Source organism: Zootermopsis nevadensis, unplaced genomic scaffold (genome assembly GCF_977971745.1).
Source record: "Zootermopsis nevadensis isolate Lab colony 2312 unplaced genomic scaffold, Znev_1.0 Znev_ptg000022l, whole genome shotgun sequence".
Classification (NCBI taxonomy): domain Eukaryota; kingdom Metazoa; phylum Arthropoda; class Insecta; order Blattodea; family Termopsidae; genus Zootermopsis; species Zootermopsis nevadensis.
In genome coordinates, this window is record NW_028259154.1 from 6,709,664 (window position 1) to 6,726,246 (window position 16,583).

The 16,583-nt window shown below is 38.9% G+C and overlaps 1 protein-coding gene across 19 annotated transcripts in view; it reads right to left on the reverse strand.

Annotated features, from left to right (window-relative positions):
• Positions 1-16,583, reverse strand: part of LOC110833721 (NADPH:adrenodoxin oxidoreductase, mitochondrial-like) — a 63,994-nt gene that overhangs the window by 8,647 nt on the left and 38,764 nt on the right. For 11 of the 19 annotated variants that reach the window (XR_015536525.1, XR_015536528.1, XR_015536530.1 and 8 more), the window contains 7 exons: positions 16,284-16,476; positions 14,165-14,235; positions 12,977-13,070; positions 10,548-10,643; positions 8,762-8,916; positions 4,879-5,042; positions 1,836-2,007 (listed from right to left, as the gene is read on the reverse strand). The exons of 1 other annotated variant lie outside the window; for it this stretch is intronic. Coding sequence is in view for 7 of the 18 variants with exons in the window: in XM_087353720.1 (XP_087209846.1) it covers positions 16,425-16,476 (52 nt within the window). In the remaining 11 variants the exon portion in view is untranslated. Of the gene's footprint in view, positions 1-642; positions 814-1,835; positions 2,008-3,504; positions 3,675-4,878; positions 5,043-8,761; positions 8,917-10,547; positions 10,868-12,976; positions 13,071-14,164; positions 14,236-16,283; positions 16,477-16,583 lie in introns of those variants that run through there. 7 more of the 19 variants (XR_015536535.1, XM_087353719.1, XM_087353709.1 and 4 more) reach the window with 5 other exon arrangements.

The following is a 16,583-nucleotide window of genomic DNA, read 5'->3' on the forward strand; positions in this document are numbered from 1 at the left end:
TATTAGAAGTAATAATTTCTAGCAAACGAAAAACTACAAAATTTTCAACTGAATGTAAACAATTTAATTAATATAAAAATAATGAACATCTCATGGAAAATTCCCATATGGAAATCAGGTCTTTATAAAATGGTCTCCCCCCCAAAATCACACAATAATGCTAAATTGTCTAAAAATAATAATAATAGTAAGAATAATAATTCAATTCGTTCACTGATGTCCTTCACAACAGTTGAGAAGCCAAATGAATGCAACATAAAGTATATCAACATTCCTATAGATGGTGTTCAAAGCAGAAACACATTTGGCTGCTGGAGTGATCTTGAAATTACGAAGCGCAGTACAAGCAGAGAAGTCTGATTGATCCCACTGGGTATAAGCATTAGGACAATACAATGTGTATCAGCAACCTTTAACACAGTTAACAATAAAAATGGCATAAACTTGACTCTAAAAAGCAGTGTTTAAGAGATTCATTCAAAGTAAAATATCTTCATACTTATAGTTATAAACACCATCAAAACCCTGCATAACATAAGCAGCACCAAACTATTCAGAACTAACCTACAAGATGGCTCAGAGACCCCGAAGTATCATCACCTAATTAACAGAATCAACAAAATCCAGGATCCTTCAACTCACATCTATCATAGATCCCACCCCGAGATTATCCTTCCATCTACATTGAGGTCTCCCTGGCGGTCTCTTCCCCTTGTGCTTCCCGACCAATACCCGGTCACACCTCTTGTCCCATCCATGCGCGCCACATGCCCCGCCTATCTCATTCTTCTTGTCTTAATCACCCTGACAATACTGGGAGAAGAGAACAAATTTTTAAGCTCTTCATTATGCAGTTTTCTCCACACCCCATCCTCTTCTGTCCTAGGCCCAAATAACCTCCTCAGCACCCTATTCTCAAACACCTGCAATCTATGTTCCTCCCTCTGAGTGAGAGATCATGTTTGGAACCCACTGTTTTGTACATTTTAATATTTTGAACTGAAAAGTAGCTAGCATTTCCAGAATTCAGTCTTCTAAAATCCTCGTGAATATCATTATCATTTTTACTCTTGTTCCCAAATATCTGAACTCTGTTACACTTACAAACGACTTATTAGCCACCCTAATATGATTTTGATCACCGGTCCACTGACGAGATACTAACATGTACTTAGTACGTAACTACACTGAAATAAACTGAACTTAAGGGAACAAACAGAACTAAACCGAATTAAAGAGACAGAACCCAAATCTGCCTATCCTAACATAACCTAATTTTCGCCATACACTATAAAGCTAGAAACCTGAAGCCAAGCGACGCGACGCATCTCCGACACAATATTTTATATAAGGCGAACACCATCACTGGACCCATTGTGGTTGGATATGTATGTTCCCTCGTGCCTCGAGAGTGGATAAGCCAATTCACGCCAAACTTCGCGCGCTTTTGCCTTAGGCATTATAGTTTATAACTCACTTCTACTAATTTACGTCCTGCAGTAGGAATTAAGTTATATTTCAAGGGGCTTGCATACTTACTCTGTAGCTCAATAGTCCTTGACAACCTCAGATATGAAGGTCTCTTGCGTACCAGCCTAAAAATGTAACTGATCAGCTTCAGCAGAACAACAACATGGAAGTTCAATTCGCTTGTTGGCATATTATCCAAAATAGGCAATGATTCAGAGTATGTGAACGATACTGGGACCACAGACTATGGAAAACTGATCTGAATAAATAATAATGGGAGTAAAATAACAAAAACGTTTCACAATTGTAATAACGAAGCTCTTTACAAACTGGAATCAAACTCGTTTTTATTTTGCAGACTATACCTCGTATGGTAGGTCCCTGTCACCCAGCATGGCTCGTCCTCAGGTTATGGATGAACAGCCTCCAGTTCTGGAGGTTAGCTGCGAATATATTGATTTGACAGTCGCAGACAGCCGACAAGGGGTGGTACTCCAGAATGGGAGCTGGGCGTCAGGCCAACAACGTTTCACCATCCTGTCACATAAAAATTCTGCTTGGAGATTTCAGTGCAAAAATTGAGAGACACGATATTTTCAAACCAACAATAGGCAACGAGAGTCTCCATGCACTTAGTAATGATAACAGAGTTAGAGCAGCAAACTTTGCTAAATCAAAACATCTAATTGTAAACAGTCAAAAATGTTCACATCCTGATATTCATAAATATACTTGGACATCCCTATATGGTAGCACACACAATCAGATTGAAAGTGATTTAGCAGATAATAGAAGGCAGACTAATATAATTTATATGAGGTCATTCAGAGGAGCAGATTGTGACACTGACCATTATCTGGTACTGGCAAAAGTGTGGGAGAGGCTTTCAGGAGATAAGACAAATTAAGCAAAATTTCAACAGAGAAACATTTCATTTAAAAAAATAAATTATGGAGAGGTAAAGAAGCAATGTGAAGTTGAAATTTTGAATAGGTTTCAAATATTAGAGACAGATAAAATGAAGAATGTGGATATCAACAGGGAATCGGAAAGTGTCAGAGACTGTATCAAAATTTCATCCAAGGAGAAACTAGGATACTACAAGAGAAAGTAAAATAAACCATGGCTTGATGAACAATGTTCAATATTAATAGATCAAAGGAGGCAAACAAAATTTCAATGGTTGCAGGACCCAAACTAATAAGGACAATCTTTGTAATGTGAGAGGTGAAGCTAGAACAACTTTTAGCAATAAAAAAAGGAATATCTGAAAGGCAAAGTTATTGAGCTGGAGACAAATAGAAAGGACAAAAATATCAGAGATCTGTACAGAGGCATAAATGATTTAAAGAAAGGATACCAACCTCAGACTAATTTGGTAAAGGATAATGGCAATTTACTTATAAATCCAAAGAAAATTTTGAACAGATGGAAAAAAATGTTTAACCAGCTCTTAAATGTTCATAAGACTGATGATGTTAGACAGATTAAAATACATACAGCTGAACTCTTAGTGCCAGAATGAAGTTGAACTAGCCTTTGGGAAGTTGGTAAGTTATAAATCTCCAGGTATTGATTAAATTCCAGCAGAATTAAATGACAAACTTTGGTGATTGTTCCCACAAACAACTTTGCCGAGGAAACGCTTTGCAGAAGAGGTGAACTGTTGCCACAGCCACACAATGTACCACAGTAGTGACTACAATTATAAATGAGAACTGCCATTCTATTCATTCATAAGAGGAAAATGTTTTATAAAAAAGAAACACTTCTCTGCAAATATTATTATGTTAAACAAGAGATACAGCAGTATTTCACTGAAATTCTTTCTTTACTATCAATGTATTAGGAAACAATTCACATCTCCTTGCGTAAGACATTTTTCATCACGAATTAAGGATAGGTCATGGACAGCCATATTTTAGTTGAAACAAGATATTAGATTTTGTACACAAAAACAGTTACGTAGATGAAACAATATATTTCAATTTTTAATTGTTCAATGCCTAAAATTTGAAGTGCTTAATTACTCACAAGTAGCACGCTGTATGGATAAATGAATATTGTGGAAGACTGCTGTCCAGCTTTAACAAATAGGCAAGTCGATAATTCAAATAGGCACTCTAATTCAAGTGAAGGAATTAGACCCGTAGCATGGAAATTTGTTATTGCCTGTCCAGTCAAGAAGAGATGGACCCCAAGATCTGAAAAATTGTTCACGATAAACAACCTATTCTTACTACAATAAAACATCAAATCTTGGATGCCTTCAAATGGAAAATTTTCTTCCAAGGCCATCCCATATCATCACCCACATGAAATAATTTGGATGTGACAAATGTGGTAGAAGATTTTAATAAATTACCTTCATGTTCCACTAAACTCCCATCTTTATCATCAAAATTTAACAAAGAACATTTTGGAGTAAACTGTGTTATGGGTGGAATTCTGTCACTTCTTCACACAACAGCTTAGGATGGAATAATGACAATTTTCTCTAGGTGAGCATTGTTACATAGAAAAGAACTGAAGTAACAAATTCCCTGGTAGCAGAACACGAAGGTTCAACACTGAGTACACAAAACCCCGCCACTGACCATGATCCTCAGCCAACTCCATCCATTTGTTATCCTCATAGCCCACCTCCTTAAGATCCACGTTGATGTTATAAACCCATCTCCTCCTTGGTCTGCCCAGTGGTCCTTTTCCAGGATTCCCTACCAAAATCCTGTATGCACTGATTGCCCCCAACCCCTGCATGCGTTCGACATGTCCATCCCATCTGAGTCCCCTAGATTTCACTATTCTTACAATGCTGGGTGACCCATACAATTCACCCAGCTTCTAGTCATGTAATATTCTAAATTTCAAACTTTTTTCATCCATCTTAGGTCCAAATATCCTCCTGAGCACCGTTTTCATACACTTTTAATCTACGTTCTTCCTTCAAAGTAAGAGACCATTTCACAACCATACAAGACAACCAGCAAAATTATTGTTTTATATATCTTGATCTTCAGTGTTTTGGATAGTAAAAGAGAAAACAGTTTTTGAATTGACTGAAAACAATCGTTAATAGAAAAGAACAGTACATGTTATTTAGAAGGACTTTTGGTTTTGAAATACTTTTGCACATCTTGTCGGCAGTAGTTTCAATCACACAGAATAAATTGCTTCAAACACATGAATACCTGAGTACGAGACCTGAAGGGGAAGAAATAGTACGAAGTTTAGGCATGAGCTGGAAATCTTCAATTTATAAGTTTACTGCCTTCAATTTAAAAATAGTAATTTTGTTTTCAAATAACATTTATAAAATAGTAAGTGGCTTCATTTCTACAATAAAAATTTACTATGTATGATTATCACTGCTGTAATACTACAAAATATTAATCCAAGTGGACTCACCAGCATGGTGACTCTCAGGTTCCTTAAACATGGGTCCCCGAGTCTTCTGTTGGGTTGCATTGATTTGATCCATCTTCACTCCGATCTTGTCAAGAAAGCGATGTTCCTGATTCTCTTGTTCTCGTATCCGCTTCATCCGCAGTTCCTCAATCAACTCGGCACCCCTATGTCAGACACTTAAGTAACACTTTGCCATACATATTACATTATTTAATATAAACAGTAGTCTCATACCCTTGTGGCAATACCTAGATTTACAGATTTGTTAAAAACTATTTGTAACTAAACTCATTATTTGTTAAAATCAAGGTAAATTAGGTGTTCAGGAAGTTTACATTTCCCAGTCCAATCAGCTATCATTTTGTTCTTTAGTTTATATTTGCAGATGCCTTTTAGTCCTACACGACCGGGGTTCGATCCCCGATGGGGGCAGAGGACTTTTCCTCTAGCCTCTGCGTCCAGACAATGGGTACCGGGGTCCTTTCCCGGGGGTAAAGCCGGCCGGGGCGTGATGCTGACCACTCACCTCCATCTAGTGCCGGGGTCAAGGAAGAGATGAGCTATACCTCCACTCACCCCAAACGCCTACATGGCGTATAGTGGGACAAACTTTACTTTACTTTTAGTCCTACAACTATTTTCAGTATACAGGTAAACCTCGATTTGCGCCGATTCAGAACACCACCACTTTTGAAAATAGCAAATCAAAACTCTTTTTAAAAAAAATCCATTATTTATAACGTTTTACAATGTTTCTCGTACTGATTCTTATACTAAATCGTAATTCTTACATCACTGATTTTGAATAAAAATTATAAATACAGTCACCTCTGCACTCATTGCCAAGTAGTTGAGAGATAATCTCCTAAAAAACCGCCAACATTGTGCAACAGTCACCCTTCACGGTGAGTCATTTGCGTTCATCCTGATAAGGGAGTAAGGAAAAATGCACTCAGTTCGCTTCTTGTTGACATATTGAATGTGCTGAAAACTGTGTGCTAAACGTGTTTGTGTTGTTCTTCGACCACTATTCTGCAGTAGCAACTGTTTTATATTTATAAATTGTAGAAGAGCCACCATGTCTGGTAAAAGAAGTGAATGTGTTGCTAAAAAGTTGCGTAGGTCAAACACATTAGAAGATACGTAATTCGTAGAGTAGAAGGTGGTGATACCCGTCGTAATGTGTGCAGAAGTATGAAGTTGCCTCCTTCCACTGTGACTACCATAATGAAAAATTCATATAAAATAAAACAGTTAATGCAACAGGCTACGACAGTAAGTGCAACACAAGTGAGTTATAGCAGAAGTAAACTTTAAGAAAGAATGGAGAAATTACTGTTGGTATGGGTGGATGACATGAATCGAAAAAACATTCCCTTGACTGAAATTGCTATCACGGATAAGGCAAAGTCAGTTTTTGAGGAATTTAAGTTGTCAATGTTTGGGTGCCGGGAACGCATGTCATTGATTCTCATTGATTTACATTATAAAAAGAGTTTCAATTTACACCGGTTCATCCAGGAACGCATCCCCGGCGTAAATCGAGGTTTACCTGTATCTGTGTAATGTACGAGGTGCGATCGGAAAGTTTCCAGACTGCGCCTATAAAAACCCGTACACTTATCTCAGGTATTAAATTCATCCATCACCCTCGAAGTAGTTCCCCTGGGAGTGAACACAACGATCCCAGCGCCGCTGCCAAGCCTGGAAATCTTTCTTTGTCAGCCTGTCAAGCACCATATGCGATTCTCCCTGAATCTCTTCTATCGTCTCAAATCTCCTTCCCTTCAGCTGAATTTTCATCTTTGGGAAGAGGAAGAAGTCACACGGAGTTAAATCCGGCGAATAAGGAGGGTGCGGGATGACGGCCATGGTGTTTGAGGCCAAAAACTGCCGAACTTTGAGGGCGGTGTGCGCTGGCGCGTTGTCATGATGTGTCGCATGTGGAGTTCTTCCTTTAGAATCAGCTGACAGGTCCCATAGCCTATCCCAACAATGTCGCACAAGTCATTGATGGTACGACGTCGAACTTCGTGAATGGCCAGCCGAATCTTCGTAACATTTTCGGGCGTTGTGCTCGAAGATGGTCGTCCAGAACGCTCGTCATCATCGACAGAGGTTCGGCCATTTTTAAAACGTGAATGCCACACAAACGTTTGTGCACGACCCATTGCGGACTCCCCAAATGCTTGCTTTAGCATTTCGTAGGTTTCCGTAGCCGTTTTGGCGAGTCTTTGGCAAAATTTGATGCACTCTCTTTGTTCATGAAAATCCGCCATTCCGAAATCGCAGGAGGGTCGGTGTAATGGACTACCAAAACGCCCGTAACTAAGAAACAAATGCTAATGCGATGATGCCGGCTGGCACACTGATTCACTATAAATGTAGGCCGCACCCCCTAGCGGCAGAAGCTCGTACCATATCCAGTTCGCCCTCTATTGACACAGTCTTGAAACTTTCCGATCGCACCTCGTATAACTTTGGCTCTGGGGATAAGCCACATCGGATGCTGTAGGTTTTACAACATTTTGTCAACAGTGCAGTCACCATCTTCAGGGTGAATGTGTATTGGGAGTTTCATGTAGCCTTATATGAACCAGGCAGGAAGTGGTGAGTGGAATGTGAAGGACCTCACTGACATAACATGTGAGTCGGCTGCTATCCACATGGTAACAAATACGTTGTTAAGGAAAACAGGTCACGAAAAAGATTTTTTTGAAGCCACATAGTAAGGAGAAAAGACGATGAAACACATTTTCATGACCATGTAAATTAGGAAAGGAGATGATGCTGGCTAATGTCTAGGTAGTTTGTTACTTTACTTTAAAACTGTGTTAATCATGTGAAGTCTGCAGTGTCCCATAAAATATTATGTCATTATGTATGACACATTACCACCACATGCTCATCAATAGTGAGCCATACATAATGCCATAGTACTTTAAAGGACACTGAACACCTCACATAAATAACACAGTTTTTCATTTAGTGGATGTGGGTAGCTTCTCGGTTGTTGTGCTGTGTAGTCTGGCAGAAGTTTACTGATCTCTGATATGTTGGTAAGCTTCTACCAGACTACAAAACGCTATAACCAGAAGACAGCCATCTTCGTACTCGCTGCTGTGAGAACTTAAAAATCCTACTCAATCATTCAGTGGTTAGCTTTTAAAAAATTATATGGACTGAATTCAACAGCACAACATGCAAGCCTACATCTATGGCTCACAGGGTATGATATCAATGAATGCTTGGTAATGCAACATGTATGACAAGATACAGAACAGTGAATCAGAGAATGTTCGAACATACAACACACTGAACGAACAAAATGATGGAAGAACAATTTAATGTTTTAATGTGCAAAGTGTTTTAATACATCTTAATATGATGTACTAATACACTTCTACAGTAGATTCATTCATTATGCCAGCAATACCAGAGTTCTTGAATTGTGTTATGACATTTTCTTCATAGAAGATGTGATAGTTATACTGACATCTCCTCCCCCTGCCGCAGTTTTGTAGTGAAATTTGCTCCACGGCAGATGTTATGTAAAAAAATTCACAATACTTGGAACACCACAGCCTCATTTGTAATACCCAGATACACCACAAAAAAACTTGAGGTTTACATTAATGTACGACACGCTTTAAATTGGGCCTCCTACCCCCTTAAAATCCACCCCACTATAACAGATTTCAATTTGTATAATGGCCTCACCATCAAGGATTTATAATTATTTGTTGTAAGACTTTGTAGATGGGTGGTAATTCTGAGACATTTTGATATAAAATATGATGAAAATGCTGAGGGTGTCATTTTTGCACCCTTAATAGACTAACAGCCATAATTACTGATATCAGAATAAAAAAGCATGAATTACCTGGATGCAAGCACAGTCATGGTTTTGTTCTCAATGATCTGATGGATGAAATAGTAACTGTTGAATGACCTTCTCATCATGATCAAGCATCCAAAACAAAAGAACATCCAATATAAGCTCTCAATTTTCCTTTGCCACATTGCATAGTGTCAAATCTGTAAGAAATGTAAAAATATTTTACTACTTATCCTCATCTAGGAGCCCACAAAAATCTGCTGGACTACCGGAAGATAAAAAGGATATTTCAGTGTATCTTATATTTCTTCCATCTTTCCACTCAGATAGAGAGAAGAATGTTTCCACAGACATTACTTGCAGTTTTAAGGCTAAAGCTGCCAGTGACAAATGTGGTGTAGGTATTCACTGAGCAACTCTAGTTAGAAAACATTTTGGAGAGCAGCAGGATCTAACAGAACATGAATATTCAAGACTGACAATACGAAGCCATCAATTGGATCAATCCTGGGCTAGTTAAATAAAATTCACAGCTTTATAAACCATTTCTCTGCAAAACACTTTAGAAATTATCATTCAATCTTCAAAGTAATATATTTTTAAGAAATCTCCAACAAAATTGTGGGAATTTCCTGATCCTCCCATCTCAGCTAGAGTCCAGTCCACTACAAATCCAAAAAAAAAATATGTTCTACAGAATCTAACAGCACACTTTTAATATGAAGTATAATTAATTAATTCCATAATACAAAATCTTCTTAGAGAACTTTATCAACTGTTGAAGAAATTACCAGCCATTATGCATCAACACCATGTTCATAAAACACCAAATACCAGATTACAGTGAAACCTCTATCCATCGTTCCCCAAACTATCGTTTTCCTGGATGCATCGTCCGTTTTGTTAGGTCCCAGATACATCCCATATGAAATAATGTTACATTTTCCCGCTTCTATCGTTTTATCGCATCGATCGTTCAAAAATCTTAGTCCCGGCCCACAATTTTCCCGCAACGATCGTTTCTGAGAAATTATAACAAAATTTACGCGATGTTTCTAGAATTTAAAAAGCTGGGTTTTGAGATAAATTAATACCGAAAGGTGCACAATGTTTTTGGAATACACAGTAGCGGTTACCTGTTATGTCGCCCAACCAGCACAGATAATTTTGGAATGAGGGGTCACCGGTGCAGGGGTGATAGTTGAAGTGAATGGCGGTGCTCATATTTCGTTCCAGCGATGCCAGCTGGCATGTGCAGTGTGAATTCCTTCACAAATGCTTTTATTATAAGTACAAAGGAAAGGCGGGCGACACTTTTCATTTTTCTGGTTCATCTCATGTCTTCTACAGCTACGTTTCCTTGAGTTCGGCAGTAATAGTATTTCCATTCTACCTGTCATTGTTCGCGAAGGGGGGGGGGGGGGGGGGGGGGGTGAGGAAGCTGTGCCGAGTTTTGCCGAAGCACACGCTGCATTGGCAAAAGTGAAGTGCTTAATATTAGTGAATGTGACGAGGAAAACATTTTGAATGTGGAAAGGGCTCTGTTTGGCCTAAAACGTAAGTTTCGACAAACCAGTTGTCCACTAAAGACATTTTTAGTAAAAAGAAGTAACTTTGAAGGAGAAACATTCAGCTTTTTAAAAAAATTTAATGCTTTCCCGCAACTATCGTTTTCGCGTATTCATCGTTTTTATTTCCCACCACCGCCAAAAACGATGCATCGAGGTTTCAATGTAAATATATGACAGATAGTTTTTTAAAACAATCGATGAGATAAGTTTGAATTTCTTTTAGCATCTGGGTCCTTTAATTCAAGCATGTCACTACTCACCCTCAAATGCGGGCAATGATCCAACTGGAGCAGGAAACTTCCTGATGCACGTTATTCCAAGCAACTGTGCAGCCCAGCAAGCATGGCTCTTCACTTCTAGGAGGAACATGCAGCCATGAGTAAAGCTTTGATCATAACTGCCACATTGTAACCCAACAGTGTTCCACCACTTCAGGATGTATGGCACAGGTCTCCTTGCCATAGGAACACAAAGGCACCCACCAGGTACCCCAGTGAAAATATGTTAAGCCGGTTTGTGCCAGCCAGAAAAACAATGGCCAGTGTCACCCAGAGGAAGGAAGACAATATCCAGCCATGATCTGGAGAACAGAAGCAAAGTTGGATACTGAGGTCAGTGCAAAGAGTATCAAAACTATGTTCCATAAACACAAACAAACAAACCAACCAACCAACCAACCAACCAACCTGAAGATTCTCTACCATGTTCACAAGAACTGACTATCCTGAACTGACTAAATTCGGACCACTCTCTTCCACCCTATTTACCTAAATTCTTTCATATGTACATACTCATAGACCTTTATCACTGCTCTCAAAACACTACAGAAAAACATACATAAACACCAGTTCTAACAGTGGTTTTGTGTAGGTATGAAACATGGTACTTTACTTTGAGAGAAGAACATAAACTACAAGGATATGAAAATAAATTACTGAGGAAAATATATGGATCTAAGAGAAATTAAGCAAGTGGCAATTTAAAATATTACACAATGAGAAACTCCATGGTTTATATACGCTGCTTAATATTGTTGGGACATGGTATTTCAGTGGCTATGATAGGGAGACATCTACTATATACAAATGTAAAGATTAACCCTTCAGTGTGGAGTGCCGAACATCGCTCGTCATGAAATATTCATCCCATGGCGTGGAGTGCCGAGCACTGCTCGCATAATGCGCGCTAAGATTTCTCCTTCTACATAGCGACTGACCTTGTAGTTTATGTATTCTGGCTCCAGTAGCCGTGTAGAAAAAAAAGCTGGCTATCGATTGATATATAACATGACTCTGACAGATCGAATTTTACCAGTGTTTTTCGACTTTGAAATATAGATCGATTATTGAAATCAACTGCATTCAGTCTCTGCTCTGTGGCTCCCTCTATCGAAGACGAATGGAGTAATATAGTTACGGCTACGACAGCTGTGTAGGACACATTGCAAGCTTTGCAACGGTATATGATGTCAGCAAGCTGAGTCAATGCATTTTCTGTTTTTTTCCCCTTGGTATGAACGGACTTCTGTAGCACATATCTGCCGTCAGTCAGCCGCGATTATGGCTTCGAGTAGCAGACTTTTTTGTCTCCTCAACACATTGATAGAACTGTAGACGACCGAAGCACAGTGTCTTGTGAACATTTTGTTCAAAGTTTCACTTAAATTCATCAATTATTATGGAAGTTGTGCCCATATAAGTAAAATGATGCACTTTCAAGCTCAAAATTAAATCCCCAAGCAGAAAATCCTCCCACAGCACAGTATAGACTTTGGATTTAAATGCTCCCACGCTGAAGGGTTAAAATATATGAAGCTATACAATATTAGAAATTTGGATTTGTCAAGTACCAATTGTCAGGATTTGAGGGCTTCACAGCGGTGAGTCTGAAGATGGTTTATATGATGTCACCAAAATAAAACTATTATAGCATACACCAAAATAAGAACAGTAACAGATTCACATATTTTAGAAATATTCATCTCATATATAAATATTGGGGTTGTCACATAATTTGTTCATGTAATTATATGCTATTTAAAACATTATCTCCTTCATAGTCACAACTCAGATCATTTCGCCTGGGTACAGTATATCTCATGTTACAGCATGGGCTACATAATTTCCCTTACCGCTCTCCTACAGCACATTATAGGTAATTACAGAAGTACCAACCAAACCAAACCAAAAAAGCTAACTGAGGGCGGAGGCCTGCGCAAGCGCAAGCATCGTCCCTACCTAGGTGAAACCATTCCTGCGCACAAGGCGCATTGCTAGAAATGGTAAACGGTCTTAATATAATAACGGAAATTTTGCTAACGCTAACGGGGTTTCGTCGTGGCGGGAGCCTCGACCATTCAAACTGGGATCTGTTGCTGCTGATGGGAGGTTATCCCGTCAGGCAAGTTGTCCAAAGGAATTTGGTTGGTTGGTTGGGTCTCTGGGATATGAACCCAGAGAGGGAGGGGCCGTTTCGGCTGAAGGCCTCTGCGGAATGGGGGGAAGATCACTTCAGCTGATGACCTCCATGATCGGGGGGGAGGGTGGCGGGCAGTGCCCCTATTAAGTTATACCCTGGCATTCGCCTTACAACTGAGGAAAGCACAGAAAACCTCAGTCAGGGTAGCCGAGTAGTCTAACCACTCGTGGTGCCGACTTGGCCGTCTACAGAAGTAGATTTCGACACCTACCTTTGTACCCCTTCAATATTTCTGGAGGAGTATGATCTGTGCTACTCTAGTACAGTCCAATCCAATCTGCATCACTTGTTGTAGTAGCATTTTCCTGTAGGAAAAAAAATCAATTTCAAATTTTATTTAATTACACATAACTGGAATTTTGGGCCAAAATTAATCCAAAGCTGACCAATTTAGTATCTTGAAATAAAACACAATACACAAAATTAATTCTCCACATAACGTAATTGCACTGGACTCTTTAACAGGAAAACTAAATTAAAATTTTACGGCGACAATCACAGCAGAATGAAGGAAATTTATATCCAGCTACGCTCCAAGCACAAATGAAGAATTTAAATCCGCTGGTTGAATAGCATTGGGATATGGTGAATATAAATGGTTAAAAGTCATTCACATCACTAGATTTTACTGTGCATGGCTGATTATTAAGAATACATGTCCCCTAAACATCTTCATGTCTTATAAATATGATAACTGTACCTTAACCTTATATCTTAATGCAGTAGATACAGCTATGATAATCTGATATTAACACTTTCTACTCCTACCTACCACAACTTTCAAGTATGAAATATACTGAATATAAGTGAATGAATGGAGAAAGAAGGAACATGCAAAATTTGAGATTTTCAGTGATGAAAGTTCTCCTGCTGTCTTCCAGTTGTAAACAAAAGTTTCAATCACATTGTATTTTAATATGGGTTGTGTGCCCTTGGCCTTAAACATGTCCCAGATTTTGTGAAGCATAGCAGTCACACAAATATTACTTTAATGAATGCTCCTCTTAGTCCATGTGAATAATGGATTCCATGGGGTCGTACTCATGTCAGTGATCGACGATGTGTTGGGCGTATTTTTATTTAGTTAAGTTTAATCTAATGTCGTGGACATGTTCTTTAAATCTGGGTACAATTTCTTTTCCAATTTCTTGCAGGAAGGTTTCAGGAAAAAAAAATGGAAATAGAGGAGCCCATCATGTTTCTGTCACCAAGTGTTGTTGGCATTAGTGTCCTTCAAAGTGTACGTTTGTATGCATGTTTTATATTCCAATACACTACACTGTATTCAAGGTTTTAAGATTAATGGTTTTTCATCTTTAAACCACACGACATGGCTGGCAACCGAAGAATTTGTTATACTTAAATGCAAGAAAAAGCTCAAGATCATACTGCCACTTACTTGTTACACTCCAGCTACTGCTACTACTTCCGCAGTCACCATTAAGGACCCTGGCGGCAACTTTTCCAGTCCTGAAACAAAAATGTACAAGATCCTGTGAAGACTAGTTGACTGGATTCCTGACATCACGTTTTCTTTGTATTCCAAACACCAAATTCACCATAAACAACTTTTGTGGTAACCACTCAGTTCTCTTAATTATTGTCACGCATTTTAGTGAATATGTTTTTACAGCACCTTTTCAGAAATACAATAATGTAAAAACTGAGCTCCAGAAAATGTTACTAGGAAGTGGCTGCATGTTACTTGAAAGCACTATATTTTCTTGGACAAACGTAACTCTCATATACAGTATGCACATGCAATATGACCTAATGCTGATGCAATGCACATAAAGATGGGCCACTGACATGAGGTTTCTTAAGAACACACTTCAGTTTATGGTTAAATTTGGGTTGTGATATCAAGTGTTGCTGCACTGCCATTCACAGAAACATAGGTGACACAATTTATCACTTAGCAGACTCTGAAGGATCAAGAAAGCGTCTAGTATTGAGCTCCTGGAATAACATCCAAAAATTCTAGTTTCCTGCCTGCATGCATATGCATATACAGTGAAACCTCTATCCATCGTTCCCGGAACTATCGTTTTCCCGGATGCATCGTCCGTTTTGTTCGGTCCCGAATACATCCCATATAAAATAATGTTACATTTTCCCGCTTCTATCGTTCCTCGAACTATCGTTTTATCGCATCGATCGTTCAAAAATCTTAGTCCCGGCCCACAATTTTCCCGCAATGATCGTTTCTGAGAATTTAAAATGCAGATTTTTGAGATAAATTAATACCGAAAGACGCAGAATGTTTTTGGAATACACAGTAGCGGTAACCTGTTATGTCGCCCAACCAGCACAGATTCTTTTGGAATGAGGGGTCAGCGGTGCAGGGGTGATAGTTGGAGTGAATGGCGGTGCCCATTGTCAGAAATTTTACGATTTTAATTTGGGTGCACTCATATTTCGTTCCAGCGATGCCAGATGGCATGTGCAGTGTGAATTTCTTCACAAATGCTTTTATTATAAGTACAAAGGAAAGGCGAGCGAAACTTTTTCATTCTCTGGTTCATCTCGTGTCTTCTTCAGCTACGTTTCGTTGAGTTCGGCGGTACTGGTACTTCCATTTTTCCTGTTATAGTCCGCGCAGGTTGATGGAGCGGTGAGGAAGAGGGAGAAACGACGAATGCGAGCCCGAACTTTGCCGAGTTTTGCCGAAGCACACGCTGCATTGGCAAAAGTGAAGTCGTTCTTTTATGCGCATAATATTAGTGAACGTGACGAAGAAAACATTTTGAACGTGGAAAGGGCTCTGTTTGGCCTAAAACGTAAAGTTTCGACAAACCAGTTGTCCATTAAAGACTTTTTTGGTAAAAAGAAGTAACTTTGAAAGAGAAACATTGTTTTTTTTAAATTTTTAATGCTTTCCCGCATCTATCGTTTTCCCGCATTCATCGTTTTTATTTCCCACCCCCGCCGAAAACGATGCATCGAGGTTTCACTGTATATATATATATATATATATATAGGGGAGATCAGGGCAGAACAGGGAACTTAATCTTTGTGGAGGCATGTGGAAGGGACAATAATAAAGATAAACACCATACCTGGAGCAACATGGAGTATGGTTAATATGTGTTTGAAAAGTTTTAATAAGCCAATTATCTAATAATTATGACGTAGGATATAAAAATGATTTGGTATGCAATGTAAAATGTCGAAACTTTACACATTTGAAATCTACTTAGGCCTAATGTAGACGGCACACACGTGCACCTCTTCATCATCGTGTCTACCAACACCTGCACTTGTGTTATGGGCCCATTTCAAGCAAGTCGAATACCGGATCCACCCTTCGATAGACTGCGAATAGACATCGCCACTTTACAGGCACGTGTCCTTTGATCTTCTTCTCTGGGTACCCCATTCTGCCCCGAGTATACTCTTTCAAATTAGGATTGTCCCACCAAAAATTACATCATGAAAATAATTAAAAATACTGTGTTTAAACACCATGTAACATGCATTATTCAACAAAGTGGATATGAATAATGAATAGGTTTTACCTTCACTGGAAGTTGAGAAAAAAATTGTAAAATGTAGGAACACAATCCAGCATGGGTGATTATTTCAGAAACTGTAACCACAAAATGGCGCTGACTGACATGACATAACCCTGTGCTACATGTCAATGGATTTTCACCCGGTCACGCATTGCAGACGAAATAAAGCCGACACCCTGTTCTGCCCTGGTCAACCCTACAAACAAACAGTACAGATTCTTGGGCAATGGGCTTCCAGGCTTTTCATATTAATAAAGTATGTTATAAACATATTTCTCAGTCCTCTTATGAAGATGGTAGTAT